Source organism: Sus scrofa, chromosome 3, assembly GCF_000003025.6.
Source record: "Sus scrofa isolate TJ Tabasco breed Duroc chromosome 3, Sscrofa11.1, whole genome shotgun sequence".
Classification (NCBI taxonomy): domain Eukaryota; kingdom Metazoa; phylum Chordata; class Mammalia; order Artiodactyla; family Suidae; genus Sus; species Sus scrofa.
In genome coordinates this window covers 64878407-64894482 of record NC_010445.4, presented here as the reverse complement: position 1 = coordinate 64894482, position 16076 = coordinate 64878407, and the positions used below count along the sequence as shown (strand labels likewise).

Here is a 16076-nt window from a genome sequence, read left to right as displayed (position 1 = left end):
TTCTGTGAAAAATGTCATGGGTAATTTGATAGGGATTGCATTGAATCTGTAGATTGCTTTGGGAAGTATGGCCATTTTTACAATATTGATTTTCCCAATCCAGAAACATGGAATATCTTTCCATTTCTTTACATCTTCTTTGATTTCTTTGATTAAAGTTTTATAGTTCTTGGCATATAGGTCCTTTACCTCCTTAGTCAGGTGTATTCTGAGGTATTTGATTTTGTGAGGTACAATTTTAAAAGGTATCGTATTTTTGTATTCCTTTTCCAATGTTTCATTGCTGGTATACAGAAATGCAACTGACTTCTGAGTGTTAATCTTATATCCTGCTACTTTGCTGAATTTATTAATCAGTTCAAGGAGTTTTGGGGTTGAGTCCTTAGGGTTTTCTATGTATAGTATCATGTCATCTGCATACAGTGACAGTTTGATCTCTTCTCTTCCTATATGGATGCCTTTGATTTCTTTTGTTTGTCTAATTGCTGTGGCTAAGACTTCCAAAACTATGTTGAAGAGCAGTGGTGAGAGTGGGCATCCCTGTCTTGTTCCAGATTTGAGTGAGAAGGCTTTCAGTTTTTCCCCATTGAGTATTATATTTGCTGTGGGGTTATCATAAATGGCTTTGATTATATTCAGGAATGTTCCCTCTATACCCACTTTGGCGAGGGTCTTGATCATGAATGGATGTTGAACTTTGTCAAATGCTTTTTCTGCGTCTATTGAGATGATCATATGATTTTGGACTTTTTTTTTGTTAATGTGGTATATGATGCTGATTGATTTGCATATGTTGAACCATCCTTGTGAACCTGGGATGAACCCAACCTGGTCATGGTGTATAATTTTTTTGGTATGTTGTTGGATTCGGTTGGCTAAGATTTTGTTGAGAATTTTTGCATCTATATTCATCAATGATATTGGGCGATAGTTTTCTTTTTTGGTGGTATCTCTGTCTGGTTTTGGAATGAGGGTGATGGTGGCATCATAGAATGTCTTTGGGAGTATTCCTTCTTCTTCAACCTTTTGAAAGAGTTTAAGGAGGATGGGCACCAATTCCTCTTTATATGTTTGATAGAATTCACCTGTGAAGCCATCTGGTCCTGGACTTTTATTTGTAGGGAGTGATTTTATGACCTCTTCAATTTCATTTCTAGTGATCGGTCTGTTCAGTTGGTCTGTTTCTACTTGATTCAGTTTTGGCAGGCTGTAAGATTCTAGAAAATGGTCCATTTCTTCCAGATTGTCAAACTTGTTGCCGTATAGTTGTTCACAGTATTCTCTTATGGTTTTTTGTATTTCTGCTGTATCTGTTGTGATTTCTCCTTTTTCATTTATAATTTTGGTGATTTGGGTTCTTTCTCTCCTCTTTTTAGTGAGTCTGGCCAGGGGTTTGTCAATTTTGTTCACCTTTTCAAAGAACCAGCTCTTGGTTTTATTAATTTTCTCTATTGTTTTTTGAGTCTCTATTTTATTGATTTCTTTGATCTTTATAATTTCCTTCCTTCTGCTGACTTTAGGACTTTCTTGTCCTTTTTCTAATTCATTTAGGTGGAGGGTTAAGTTGTCAATTTGGGATCTTTCTTCTTTTTTGAGAAAGGCCTGTATTGCTATAAATTTCCCTCTGAGCACTGCTTTCGCAGCATCCCATAGATTTTGAGAGGTTGTGTCTTCATTATCATTTGTTTCAAGGTAGTTTTTAATTTCCTTCTTGGTTTCCTCATTGACCCATTGGTTTTTTAGTAGCATGTTGTTTAGTCTCCATGTAGTAGGTTTTTTCTCTTTCCTTTTCCCATGGTTGATTTCTAATTTCATGGCATTGTGGTCAGAGAAGGTACTTGAGATAATTTCTACGCTCCTAAATTTATTGAGATTCGCTTTGTGTCCCAATATGTGGTCAATTCTTGAGAATGATCCATGAGCATTTGAGAAGAATGTGTATTCTGATTTTTTTGGATGTAGTGTCCTGAAGATATCAATTAAGTCTAACTTTTCTATTGTTTCCTTTAGGATCTCTGTTGCTTTATTGGTTTTCTGTCTAGAGGATGTGTGCATTGATGTGAGGGGGGTATTAAGGTCTCCTACTATGATTGTATTCTCATCAATATCTCCCTTTATGTCTGTTAATATTTGTTGTGTGTATCTGGGTGCTCCTGTATTTGGGGCATATATGTTGACAATAGTAACATCCTCTCCTTGGATGGATCCCTTAAATCATTAAATAGTGTCCTTCTTTGTCTTTCTTTATGCCTTTTGTTTTAAAGTCTATTTTGTCTGATATGAGCGTTGCGACTCCTGCTTTTCTGTCATGTCTATTGGCGTGAAATATTTTCCCCCACCCTTTCACTTTCAATCTATATGTATCTTTTGTCCTAAGGTGAGTTTCTTGTAAGCAGCATATTGAAGGTTTTTGCCTTTTTATCCACTCAGCCACTCTGTGTCTTTTGACTGGGGCATTCAGTCCATTGACATTTAAGGTGATAATTGATAGATGATTATTTATTGCCATTTGAACCTCGTGTTCCAGTTGATTCTATGGTTCTCCATTCTTCCTTTCTTTTTTTTTTTTTTTGGTTGGATGGTCTTCTGTTATTATCTGCTTGAGTGTATTTTTCTTTTTTTTTTTTTTTTTTTTGCAAATGCAATATTTGGTTTTGGCTTGTGGTTGCCCTGTTTTTTAAGTATGCTAACCCCTTCCCATAATTGTGTGTTTTAGCCTGATGGTCCTGTAAGTTCAAACACTTCATTACTATATTAAAATTAAGAAGAGAAACATACAAACAAACAAAAAGGGTTATTTACTTCCTAACATCCCTTGCCCACATTTTATGGTTTTGATGACTCTTTTTTATTTTTTTCTTTTTAATTTTATTTTGTTTGAAGCATGTTCATGATTAAATCTATATGCTGGCTTATTTGAGTGACTGCTCTCTGATTGAGGTTTCCTCAGTCCTAGTTCTTCCTCTTCTTCTTCTTTTTTTTTTTTCTTTTCTTTTTTCTTCCCTTTCCTTCCTTTCTTTTTGGTTTAGAGAAGCCCTTTCAATATTTCCTTTAACCTGGGTTTTGTGTTGCTATATTCTTTAAGTTTTTGTTTGTTGGAAAAAAATTTTATTTCCCCTTCTATTTTAAATGATATTCTTGCTGGATAGAGTATTCTAGGTTGCATATTTTTTCCTTTTAGCACTTTAAATATCTCTTGCCATTCCCTCCTGGCCTGTAGTGTTTCTGTAGAGAAGTCAGCTGATATTCTTATGGGGGTTCCCTTGTAGGTAACATTCTGGTTTTCTCTTGCTGCCTTTAGGATCCTCTCTTTATCACTAACTTTTGCCATTTTTATTATGATGTGTCTTGGTGTGGGTCTGTTTGGGTTCAGTTTGTTTGGGGCCCTCTGTGCTTCTTGTATCTTGAACCCAGTATCCTTTAGATTTGGGAAGTTTCCAGCGATAATTTCTTCAAATATATTTTCCATTCCCTTATCTTTTTCTACTCCTTCTGGAATTCCTATTATGCATAGATTGGGCCGCTTTATATTATCCCATAGGTCTCTTATATTGCTTTCCAGTTTTTTGATTCGGTTTTCTGTCTGTTGACCAGATTGAGTGATTTCCATTATTCTATCTTCCATATCACTGATTCGTTCTCCTGCATTATTCATTCTGGTTTTTACTGCCCTTAGTTCAGTTTGCATCTCTGCAAATGAATGTTCTAGTTTTTCTTGGCTCCTCCTTATATTTTCTAGCTCCTTTCTGAGGGTATCTGCATTACTGTTCATATCTTCTCTTAATTCCTTCAGTATTTTCAGTATTTCTCTTTTGAATTCCAGGTCTGTCTGACTGCAGAGATCTCTTTCATTGTTGACTGTTTTAGGTGCGTTCTCCTGTTGGTTTAACTGGGGGTGGTCTCTCAGCTTCTTCATCTTGCTTGTTGTTTTCTTTCTCCTGAGGGAGTTGTACTCTCCGTTATCGGGCAGTGTTTGCCTTGTCACTGCCGTGGAGTATTTCCTGAGGGCTGGCGTTGTTGGTCAATCTTTTTTGAGGCAGTGTTGCTTTTTTGGAGTGTTGATGGGGCTAACAGTGTTTCTTTGAAGCAAAGGAGGGCTTCCTGAGGGCAGACAGGACTGGGAGGTCCACACCACGATGGTAGCAGATTTCACTTGGTCATGCAGAGCTTGCTCTGGTGTTTATAGGCTGTGGGGTTCTTGCAGGGGGTTGGCGGTGTTGGGCAGCTGCTCCTCAGGAGTGCAGCACCCCCTTGGGGCTGGAGCAGCTATCTGGGTCACTGAGAACCTAAGAGGCTCTTCCCTAGGGCAGCCCAACTCGCAACTCAGAAGGACAGCCTGAGAGTGTAGGCGGATCTTTTCACAGTCTGGCTGAGCTTGTTGCAGCTTTTCTGGGCTGCAGAGGCTCTTCCAGGGGGCTGGTGGTGCTGAGCAGCTATTCCGCGGGAGTGGGGCACCCCCTGGGGGCTTGGGCGGGTAGCAGGGCCACTGGAAACCCAATAGGCTCCTCCCCAGGGCAGCCTGACTCAGAAAAACCGTCTGAGATCTTTTCCTGACTCGGCCAGGCTTGTTGCAGCTTTTCTGGGCTCCAGGGGGTCCTGCCTGGAGCTGGCAGTCCTATGCAGCTGATCCACTAGGGCACCCCCTGGGGGCTTGGGCGGGTAGCAGGGCTGTTGGAGACCCAAGTTTCTCCTCCCCGGGGCAGCCTGACTCAGAAAAAACGTCTGAGATCTCTTCCCGATTCGGCCAGGCTTGTTGCAGCTTTTCCGGGCTGCAGGGGGGTCCTGCCTGGAGCTAGCAGTCCTATGCAGCTGATCCACTAGGGCACCCCCTGGGGGCTTGGGCAGGTAGCAGGGCCATTGGAGACCCAAGAGGCTCCTCCCCGGGGCAGCCCGACTCAGAAAAACTGTCCGAGAATTAGGCCGATCTATTCACGGCCTGGCTAGGCTTGCTCTAGCTTTTCTGGGCTGCAGGCCTTTTCTCGAGGGCTGGTGGTGTTTGGTGCTGCTCTGCGGAAGTGTAGCCCCTCCAAAGGGCAAGCAGGCCTGTGCAGGGACAGCCCCTGTGGTGGTAGGCTTCAGGCAATTGTTGAGGCCAGCCCTCCTGGATGGCAGGCAGCCCCAGGTCCGGTGAGAGCATAGGGGGTGGCAGGGGTGGGAGGAGGGGATGCACTGGGAAGCACAGCTTTCAGCTAGCTAGCGGGCCTGTAAGCTTGCTGTGGCGTGGGGGGTATTCTATGGGGACCCACCCCTTCTTCTCTCCCCTCCCCAGCACGGGCGCAGACCAGGCTCTTCTGCCAGGTTCCCTCTGATGCGGCTTTCCACTTCCCGCCCCTAGAGTATTGTTCCCTTCCTCTGCAACAACTTTGTTTTCTAGTCTCCCAGGCAGTCTCTGCCCCGTCAAATGGTTTCTAGACCTCCCAAGCAGTTTCCACTCCGCCCCGCCCCCCCAGCCCAGGGACTAACCTCTGGAGTCGAGGTCTCGGTGCCCAGCCCCCACCCAGGCATCTCAATTTTTGGTGATGTGCCCGTAGTTCAGATGGCCCGTTGGGTTCTTGATCGGCTTTTCTGTACTCCAACTTACTGCTACACTCTTCTCTGCATCTGGAGATTCCTCCGGTTTGTTTGATCTTTCCCCCGGTAGGTGACTTTCCAGGGTGCGGGATCCCTTTCTCCTCCGCAGTTCCCTTTCGGGAGCGCCCGTCCCGCTCGGATTCACCTTCTCTCACTCTCCTCTTTTCTCCCGTTCTGCCCAGTAATGTCACAAACTTCTTGCCGTTATTGGAGTTTAGGTTCCTCTGCCAGCGATTGGTTGCTGTTCTGTGCGAGTCATTTATTCTGTAGATGTGCTTTTTTTGTTGTGTTTGTGGGAGAGGGCGAGCGTGTCCCCCTACTCCTCCGCCATCTTGTCCTCTCAAAACTTACTGTCTCTTTTCATTTTTTTTAACATCTGTATGATATTGGCAATGTTTTCTCCCTTTGTAAGGACTTGCTCTTTTTTTTTTTTTTTAAAGCATGATTAATAATAATACAGAACTAAACTATTCCACACTGTAGCCACTAGTGGAAATTGAAGATGCCTAGTCTAAATTGAGAAGCACTGTCAGGATAAAGTGCAACCTGGGTCTTAAGGACTTATTGTGAAAAGCTGTAAAATATCTCAATAATTCTTATATTGATTACATGTTGAAATGATATTTTGGATATATTAATTTTTTTATGGCTGCACCTCGCATCCTCACGGACACTGTGGAGAGTTCCTAACCTGCTGAGCCACAATGAAAAGTCCTGAATATTTTAATTTAAATAACATATATTACAAAATTGATTTCATCTCTTTCTTTTTACTTTTTATGCAATTACCAGAAATTTTTTAATCACATATGTGATTTACATTTTATTTCTACTGGAGAAGGCTTATGCAGAGGTTTGTGCCCCACTAAAGTACTTTTTATAGTCTTTTAATCTGTAAGGGACTGATAATTAGTCCACTTTTCAAAAAAATTGAAACTGAGGTTAACAACCAGCTTTTGATCACACAGCTAGCAGCAAAAAATAGATCCTGAGTCTACTAACTGCAGAAACTATCCTCTGTGTAGAAATTCAAGGGCAACATCATCCCTTTTGATAAATACTGGGCTTAGGTCTCAGACAGGCAAACTTCAACACAAAGCTCTTTTTTTTTTTTTTTCCTAAAACTTTATATTCTCCTTAAAGCAACTTTTCCCTTTTCAAGTCAGAACAGCAATGACAGATGGAAGAATGAGAAAATCTCATTGCTCAGAGGAGTTCATGCCTGGTAAATAAATAGTGCTATGAGACAATGAAACAAAAAGAATTGGGGGAGAGCACTCTAACAAATCAAGAGGAAAAAAAAAAAAAGGAAATTTAGGTCCCATTTTTCAGGGAAAATCAAGTAACTGAGCTGATGGCCTGGTTATTTAGCCTTAAAACCCCTTCGCTCCCCAAGTGTGGCAGAGATAAATGACTCACATCTTGCATTTTGTTATTACAGACTGGAGGGAGACATGCTTTACTTTTCTTCCCCAGAACACCTGCCCCATCCTTCCTGCATCAGCTGTGATAAAGATAAGATTAGGTGATTGCCATGCCATCCCAAATTTATCCTCCTGTGTCCTTCATCCACAGCCACAACCCATGATGCCCTGGCCCATGGTATTGGGTGAATCCAGAGTATAAGACAGCAAACAGGCTGCAGCCAGGATACAAATGGTTGGCTCAGGAGATCAAGTTTCCCATCATGGAAGGTAGTTAGATGTTACACAAAGTTGATTTGGATAAAATTTAGGGTATCTTCCAATCCTAAGACTCGATTCATTTATGGCAAGGAAATTCTGCAGAGGAAAGAAACCCTTTCAAACTTCCAGTTAGTGGCCCCACCCATTCCCCATTCCCTCTGTCTTTGGCCATTGCTATTGAGATGACCACTCCACTGCTCTTCCTGGTTCGGGGATAATTGGGTCTTAACAGGCTGACGATAAATGCAGCAATTCAGGCTGATAAACAAGCAGACCTGATGATGGAGCTAGACAGAGATAGCTGTTCCAGGAAATATTTAGGTGTTGGATATAATTTCAAAGGTCAATAAATATGCAAGTTGATGCAGGGCTGCTTGAACACACACTGATAGCAGGGCGAGGGACCAGATTATTTTCCCATCTCCCTTACTCAAAGAGTTTAATATGTACCTTCAAGCTATATTGTATTTCACCATTTTTGCAGTAGGCTAACATCCGTTATTTAATCTTATGTTTCTTTCTTTTTTTAATAATTGAAGATTTTCTCTGCAGCATGGCAGGAGCAATAAATCATACAGCCTTAATATTTATTTACATTATTTTACTTGTCACAGACATTTGAGGCTGGAGAATTTCCAAGGACCAAGCTGTCATCTAGATGCCTATTTCCTTCTCACTTTGCAGTCCTCTGTACTCAGGTCTGTGCTAGGTAGTGTGGAATAGAAAAAATAAGACAAAGACACAATCCATGCACTTGGAGAGCCTTGATATAATTGGTAAGACATGCAGAGGTGGATTTATAAATAGCATAGCAACCGTGTGGGAAAGGGGGATATATGTCCTGCTTCCACCTGCACTGCTATCTTCTATGCCTTCTCATCAACTTTCAGGCTCTGGCCATTTCACTGCTTTAATTCCATTATTTGCTTCAGTCACCCACAGTAATGGATTCCGGAATCATCTTAGGTAGATAGTCCACTGTGAAAATCTAAACTTGACCTTGTTTCTAACATCCAGTCTCATATTTCTTCTTGGAATTCCTACCAATCTCAAACTAACATGTCCAAAATCAAAATCTTCTCTACTTTCCATAATCAGAATTGTCCTCTGGGTGTATTTCTCTTATTTAGACTGTGACGGTGCTTATACCTCACCAGGTACATGCACTTGGACAGGTCATTTCTCTCTCTGAGACTCAGATTCCTCACACATGAATTTGGATTATTAGTATCCATCTGATCCTAACTCTCCTTTGATCCATTTTCTAGGGGACCAATGGAAAATAATAAAGTCAGGAGATCATGTAAAAGCATCACTAATATTATTGTGATGGTAGTTTAGGTAGGCACTTTTTTTTTTTTTTTTGGTCCATAGAGCATTTTCACCACATAAATGGTCTTTTGGTTCTTCTTGCTTAAAGAGTGATGTCTCCATAAGGATCTTTTATATTTTTTTAAGTCTCATAATACATAATTAGCATTTAGTTTGAAAGAGTAATTTTTATTTCAAAGAAGTAAAAATGGTCTACAATTTGGACAAAGAATAAACGAATTCTGGTCTCAGGGATGGGTTTCAGCTGGAGAAGTGTGGACGCAATGGCAGTATGTGACAGATGGCTTTGAACCTCAGTGAGGCAGCACAAGCAGCTTACACTTATTGTCAAAGGGGTGTGGGAGGGAAGAGTGGGTGGAGAATGTTGGAAGATGGTCATGATTCAAAAGCTATAAGAAGCACAAATATTTGTTCATCCTAAAAAGGACCCTGGATTGTAGACGTTATCATCACCACTTTATGAAGGGAAAAAAATTAAAACTAAAGTTGAGATAACATGAGCAGCAGTTCAGATACACAGTCCGCTGAACTAGAATGTGAACTTCGGAATAATTGGATCCAAAGGGCTGTGCCACCTCATTACCCACATGTGGTGCTGGGAAAGCCAATGTTTCTTTTTGATTTTCTGAAGAATCTTGTGATAGTGTCTCCATTTTATCTGATAAAACAGATGCAGGGACCATAAGTTACTTGCCTTATCTCACATAACCAGCAACTGGCAAAGCTTATATTGAAACCCATCCTTGACCTGACAAACTCAATTCTTTACTCTTCCTCAAAACTTTGCTGTAGGTAAAACCTGGCATGGATCAACACCACATGCATAGCAATCTCTTGCTGGTGGGAAAAGTTTAGTGAATGAAATTTTCACTAAAATAAATTCTAGCCAATAAAGTCCTCCCTGGCTGCTTTGTTGCTGCATTCCTGGTTTTATGGGATGAAAGAAAGAAACTTAACACTTTATTTAAAGCATAAAGTGTATATCCAGAGGCACAGAATGACTTAGCTTGTCACAAATGATCCCCCTGTGGGAAGATTAAAACACATTTTAGACTATCATTGGGACACTGCTTAAGGTGGGGAGAAGGGTGATTAATGGTTATAATTACTGGCTTGAGGATTTCTTGCTTTCGTCTTGAGTTTATGCCAAGAACACCAAGGTAAGTATGCTCTGCTAAGTAATTCAAGCACTTGGAGATTTTCCTGCTGCCTTCTCTGCTTGAAAGCAATGTCCCTGACCACCCTTTAGTCCTCATTAGCAGTGCTGAACTGTGAGTCAAATCCTTGGCAGAGAAGAAAGTTTTACTGATGCTCACTCCCTGCAAGTTAAGGACTTGCATTTATGAGCAGCTAGTGAAGCTCAAGGTCAAATTCTTGTCTTTTCTTAAACTAGATGTGCTAAGACATAAGAGGCTAGAGAAACCCTCAAGAGCTCAAGTTCTTATTGGACTTTCCTCTTAATAAAATAGAGCAAGTAGAGCTGCACACCTCTTTCACTTAATGGAAAAATATAAACATTCACCACAATGAGCTCAACTAAAATTTTATATAGAGACATTGTTTTGAAAGAATTATAAGCCAATTTCAGTTCTGCCACTGAACTTGAGTGAGTCATGCGCTGCTTGGACATCAGTTTGGATGGATGGATAGATAGGTAGGTAGGTAGGTAGATAGATAGATAGATAGATAGATAGATAGATAGATAGATAGATAATCCCAGTCCAACTGACCTCCTAAAATGCAGTTGAAACTTAAGATATAAAGAATTTTGAAAAGAATAGTGTTAATAACCTCCATATACTTGTACATAGTTACAACATGGTTTTCTCAAAGGAGTTTCACACCCATGGTATCACTAGATTCTCATATCATATCTCTGAACTAGAAAAGGTCATGAGAGCCCCATTTCTCAAGAATGGACAGTTAACACCTGAGAAACTAAGTCCAAGTTCATTGCTTGTCCAAGCAAACCAAATGGTGTTCTGGTTTTAAAATACCAATTTTCTGCTGCAGAATTCTTTCTACTGTCTAGACCAAAACCCCACTGGAGTAGAAGGCAGGAAGCCTGGATTCCTACCTCAAATCCAACAGCTATAGTCACATGACATTGGGAAAAAAATCTCTTAAATTATGAGTCTCATTTGGCTCAGACTCCAGACAGATCCAAAGTTAAGGACTGAGATACAGCAATAAACATGAAAACTATAGTCTCTTCATTCACTGATTCCATAGAATACACAGAAAAATCGGTACAGAGTAAATAATTGTGATAAAGTGTAAAGCACTAATATGCTATAGGAATACATAGCAGGAGAACACTATCAGGTAGGTTTCAGGAAAGTTCTTCCTAAAGAAGTGATGTATAAGCTAGGAACTAAATGATAACTAAGAAGAAGCTGGAGGAAGTAGGGAGGAAGGAACAAATGAGTATTTCATAAGAAAGGGATAAAAAACATGTCAAGTGCTTGAAGCTGCAAAGAACAGATGAAAACTATAATTTCTCTACACTGATTCCTTCCATCTCATACACACAGATTTGTCACAAATTTGTAAGATTTGGGAGTTCCCTTCATGGCTCAGTGGTTAACGAACCCAACTAGGATCCATGAGAACACAGGTTCAATCCCTGGCCTCATTCAGTGGGTTAAGGATCTGGCATTGCCCTGAGCTGTGGTGTAGGTCACAGAGGAGGCTCGGATCTGGTGTTGCTGTGGCTGTGGCAGCTATGTCTCTGATTTGACCCCTTGCCTGGGAACTTCCATATATGGCCCTAAAAAACAAAACCAACAAAAAAAATGTAAGATTTGTTACAAATCTTAACAAAGGTAGCCACTGTCTTAGTAGCTCTACCCACTATCTTATGGAATCTGAACATACTCTTCCAGGGTCCAGCCTAGAAGCTATTAAATTTGGAATAATTTCTCAGATCAAGCTAAATTACTCTTACTTGCAACATTATTATTAGATTTTTCTGAATTTCCGACATTGCTGCATGATTTGCACTTGACTTCAGCAGGGAGTCATACTTCAGTTTTGAAAATCTAGCTTTATGATTGGCATTACCTTTCCCTAAGTCTCCTGATACTTCCTTATATTAATTCAGAAACCCTCCGATTTCAATACAAATTCCTGAGGCCTAGAACTACTGCAGCTCCCAGAGTTGACGTTCATCTTCAGTTCAGCCCTAGATGAAGAAGGCTGCATCTAATGGACTTCTGATTGTACCCACCCCTTGGATTTACTCTCCTAGATGGAAGCTGTCCTCCCAGTGAGTTTTCTCTATGATCTGTAGGCATGCTCATTCTCACCTCCCCACTCCAGAGGGATTTCTTCAAATATACCGCGATCAAGCTCTTGTATTACCTAGAGCTGGAATGACTCTAGAAAAAAAATGTACCACTTGGGGAAATTTTGAAACACTTGTCTTAATAGTAGCAAGGCAAAACCGCCACTCTGAACCTAGGGTTGCAAACATGTGCGCCTAAATACACCCTTGTGGGTACATATGAGAAATCCCAATGATATTATTAAGAACTGTAGTGTAACTGTAGACAAGAATGACTTAGAGCAATTCCTATTTGCTCTCAAAAATTACTTAGACCAATATTCCATGCAGTAAATATACTTGCATAAAATGGCATTTAAACACGGCCATGAGGCTTAGAAAAGCTAGCTAACCAATCACCGGCTGAAAATTCCATTAGCAGAAAGCAAATAAGACGGTCTAAAATTAATGAATCCATCAACTGAGGTGAAACCTTTCAAAAACTTCTCATGTCAGAGAGTAATTAATTGAATCTTTCCAGGATTTAAGTTATTGCTGCTGAATGCCTGACAATTTCAGTTCAAGTGAAATAGGGCCCTCTAGAAGGAAGAACTCAAGGGTATTATTCAGTTCTTATCCTGACTTGGTCACTAACATACAGTGTGACATAGACTTACCTAGGCTCCCACTCTGTTCCTGAATTTCCTCATTGTAATGTGAAGTTAATAAACAGTCACCCCGCCTGATATACAAGGTAGTTCTGAGGATAAAAGGAAGTAATGGACGTTACTGGCAACTTAGATAATTGCCTAAATCAGAAGGAAGTTGGAACTTAACAACATTTGGATGACTTATTATGAGAACGGGAACAGTATCTGTCCTTTTCCTGAAACAAGGAATCAACGGTATTGTATTTGAGTAAATAAAGAGAATCTAATAACTTCACTGAGTACGTTCTTTTTCTTAGTGTCTGTTAGGTTAATGTAGCTTAGCAAATAATCACACATGGCTGTTAGTCACAGATTTTCTCTGGTGTTTTCAACCCCCTCCATGTATATCAGAAATCAGATTTTCTGGGCTTAGGTCTTCTAAATGTCAAGTCCATTCCAATGGTAAATTAAATATCTGAGAAAAAATATTTCCTCTCTCATGTTGCAGAAGTTAATGGCCTTGCAGCAAAGGCCAACACTCTATTTCTCTTTTATAGAAAAACAAATCTCTTCTCTCCACAAAAGTCTGTACAGTGATTAAGAGCATAGCTTTGGCTTTTGGGATTTTAATCCTTATTCAGTTACTTTTGAAGTAGCATGACTGAGTGATTCAAACGCTCTAAAGTTTTATTTTCCTGTGTGAAAGATGAAGGTAAGTATAGCTGTCTCATAATGGTGATCTGTATATTATTAAATATGATCATTTTATATAGAGCTCTTAGCACAGTTCCAGGCACAAAATTAATGCTGAATAAATAGTAGTTAGAAGCAATTAAATTAGTTTGGCAATTCTCTGATAACATGGAATTTATAAGTAAGTGCTTTCCTAAGTTACTAACTTCTGAATACTTTTAAAAAATAAATATCATGTCATTGCATTTAAGGATATAGGTAAAATAATCAAAGATTGGAAAAGTATTGCAAGCTTGATGTCCTCAAGGGAAATATGTTGACATTTAAAGAATAAATCAATAAGTAAACTAAAGAAGTGGTTCAGTATAACTTACATCTTCAGACCATACGTATATATGTTTGTCATCCTACTGAAAAGTAACACAATAACTTATATCTTCAGACCATATGTATATATGTTTGTCATCCTACTGAAAATTAATGAGTCTCTACTATGGCACCACCAGGCACTGAAAATAATGTTATGATTATCTGCCATTTATCACATGATTATAGGAGTTAGGCATCATGCTTAAGCATAGCCATCTATTACCTTATTTAATTCCCACCACAGCTCCACAAGGTGGATCTGTCTGATTTGAGAGCCCAACCCTTAAGTACTATGCCTAACTGATTTTCCCTTTCATTAGCCCACGGTCTGGGCTGGCATGGGGGCAAATGTGTGTGGGAAGGGTACCTAGAGCCACAGAGGAACATCATGAGCTAGGAAAGAGCACCGCAACCTTAAAGCACTCATATGTCTCAGATAACTTCCAGTCTAGGAATCCTACTGGGAATCTCAACCTGATGTTTACTCAATTCTACCCACCCAGCAACATGGATGAAACTAGACTCTTATACTAAGTGAAGTAAGTCAGAAAGAAAGACAAATACCGTGTGATTGATATCATTTACATCTGGAATCTAATATATGGCACAAATGAACTTATCTACAGAAAGAAAAAAACCTCATGGGCATGGAGAACAGACTTGTGGTTGCCAAGGGAGAGGGAGTGGGATGGACTGGAAATCTGGGGTTAGTAGATGCAAACGATTGCATTTGGAGTAGATAAGCAATGAGATCCTGCTGTGTTGCACAGGGAACTATATCTAGTCACTTCTGATGAAACATGATGGAATATGATGTGAAGAAAAGAATGTGTGTGTGTGTATATATATATATATACACACATATATATGACTGGGTCACTTTGCTGTACAGAAGAAATTGACAGAGCACTGTAAATCAACTACAATAAAAAAATTTCAAAAAGAAAAAAAAGAAAATCAAAATCCAAGTTTTCTAAACCCTAGGCCATTTTGAAATTAAATGTAGCTTCTAATATTTATCAAAATTATATATTAATTTGTTCAGTAAAGATTATTGAGTATTTAATGTTCTAGATTCTGGGAATACAAACTCATGCTTGACCAACTGAATATGGAGTAAACGGCATAATGTCACTTCTCAACCTATTCTGAAAAGTCTTGGCCACTTCTGCTTCACCCTTTAGAAATCCTGATCAATCATGAAAGTCTTGCTAGCCTGACACCTTCATGCTAATAAGAAATCCAGTTTCTCTCTCCGCCCGTTGTCCAAGATGCCCAAGGGGAAGAAGGCCAAGGGCAAGAAGGTGGCCCCGGCCCCTGCCGTCGTGAAGAAGCAGGAGGCCAAGAAGGTGGTAAACCTCCTGTTTGAGAAAAGGCCGAAGAATTTTGGCATCGGACAGGACATCCAGCCCAAGAGGGACCTCACCCGTTTTGTCAAATGGCCCCGCTACATCCGGCTGCAGCGGCAAAGGGCCATTCTCTATAAGCGGCTGAAGGTGCCTCCCACAATTAACCAGTTTACCCAGGCCTTGGACCGCCAAACAGCTACTCAGCTGCTTAAGCTGACCCACAAGTACAGACCAGAGACAAAGCAAGAGAAGAAGCAGAGGTTGCTGGCCCGAGCTGAGAAGAAGGCTGCGGGCAAAGGCGATGTTCCCACCAAGAGGCCACCTGTCCTTCGAGCAGGGGTGAATACTGTCACCACCTTGGTGGAGAACAAGAAGGCTCAGCTGGTGGTGATCGCACATGATGTGGATCCCATTGAGCTGGTAGTCTTCCTGCCAGCCCTGTGTCGGAAGATGGGGGTCCCCTACTGCATCATCAAGGGCAAGGCCAGGCTGGGGCGGCTGGTCCACAGGAAGACCTGCACCACCGTGGCCTTCACGCAAGTCAACTCGGAAGACAAGGGTGCTCTGGCTAAGCTGGTGGAAGCCATCCGAACCAATTACAATGACAGATACAACGAGATCCGGCGTCACTGGGGAGGCAACGTCCTGGGTCCCAAGTCAGTGGCTCGCATCACCAAGCTGGAGAAGGCGAAGGCCAAAGAACTGGCCACCAAGCTGGGCTAAGTGTACACCGTGGAGGCTTCTGTACATAAAAGTTATTAATAAAACCTTCAGCCAGTTACCAGGCAAAAAAAAAAAAAAAAAAAAAAAGAAATCCAAGAAAGACCCTGTGATGACATGCTAGTTAGCAGACCCAGATGAACTCTCAGCCAATAATAATCAACACCAAATACACTTGTGTATGTGGACATCTTCGAGGTCCAGTCCTCCATTTGATCCTTCATATGACTCCAGCTCCAGCAATTATCTATGTGAGAAACCCTCAGGAAGAACCATGTAAGCAAGCCTAGTCAACCCTAAGAACCATGAGAAATAATAATAAATTGTTGCTGTAAGCCACTAACTTTGGGAAAGTTTGTTGTTCAATAACCAATCACAAACACAGATAACTAAGAAATTACTGAAAGATTTTCAACAGGGGAGGAATGATAAATTCAGCTTA

At 40.7% G+C, this 16076-nt stretch overlaps 1 protein-coding gene across 1 annotated transcript; it reads left to right on the top strand.

Moving 5' to 3' along the window:
• LOC100525692 (60S ribosomal protein L7a) lies at nt 14814-15724 on the top strand. Its single transcript, XM_003124976.5, has one exon. The coding sequence runs from the start codon at nt 14837-14839 to the stop codon at nt 15635-15637; it is 801 nt and encodes a 266-aa protein (XP_003125024.2). The 5' UTR covers nt 14814-14836; the 3' UTR covers nt 15638-15724.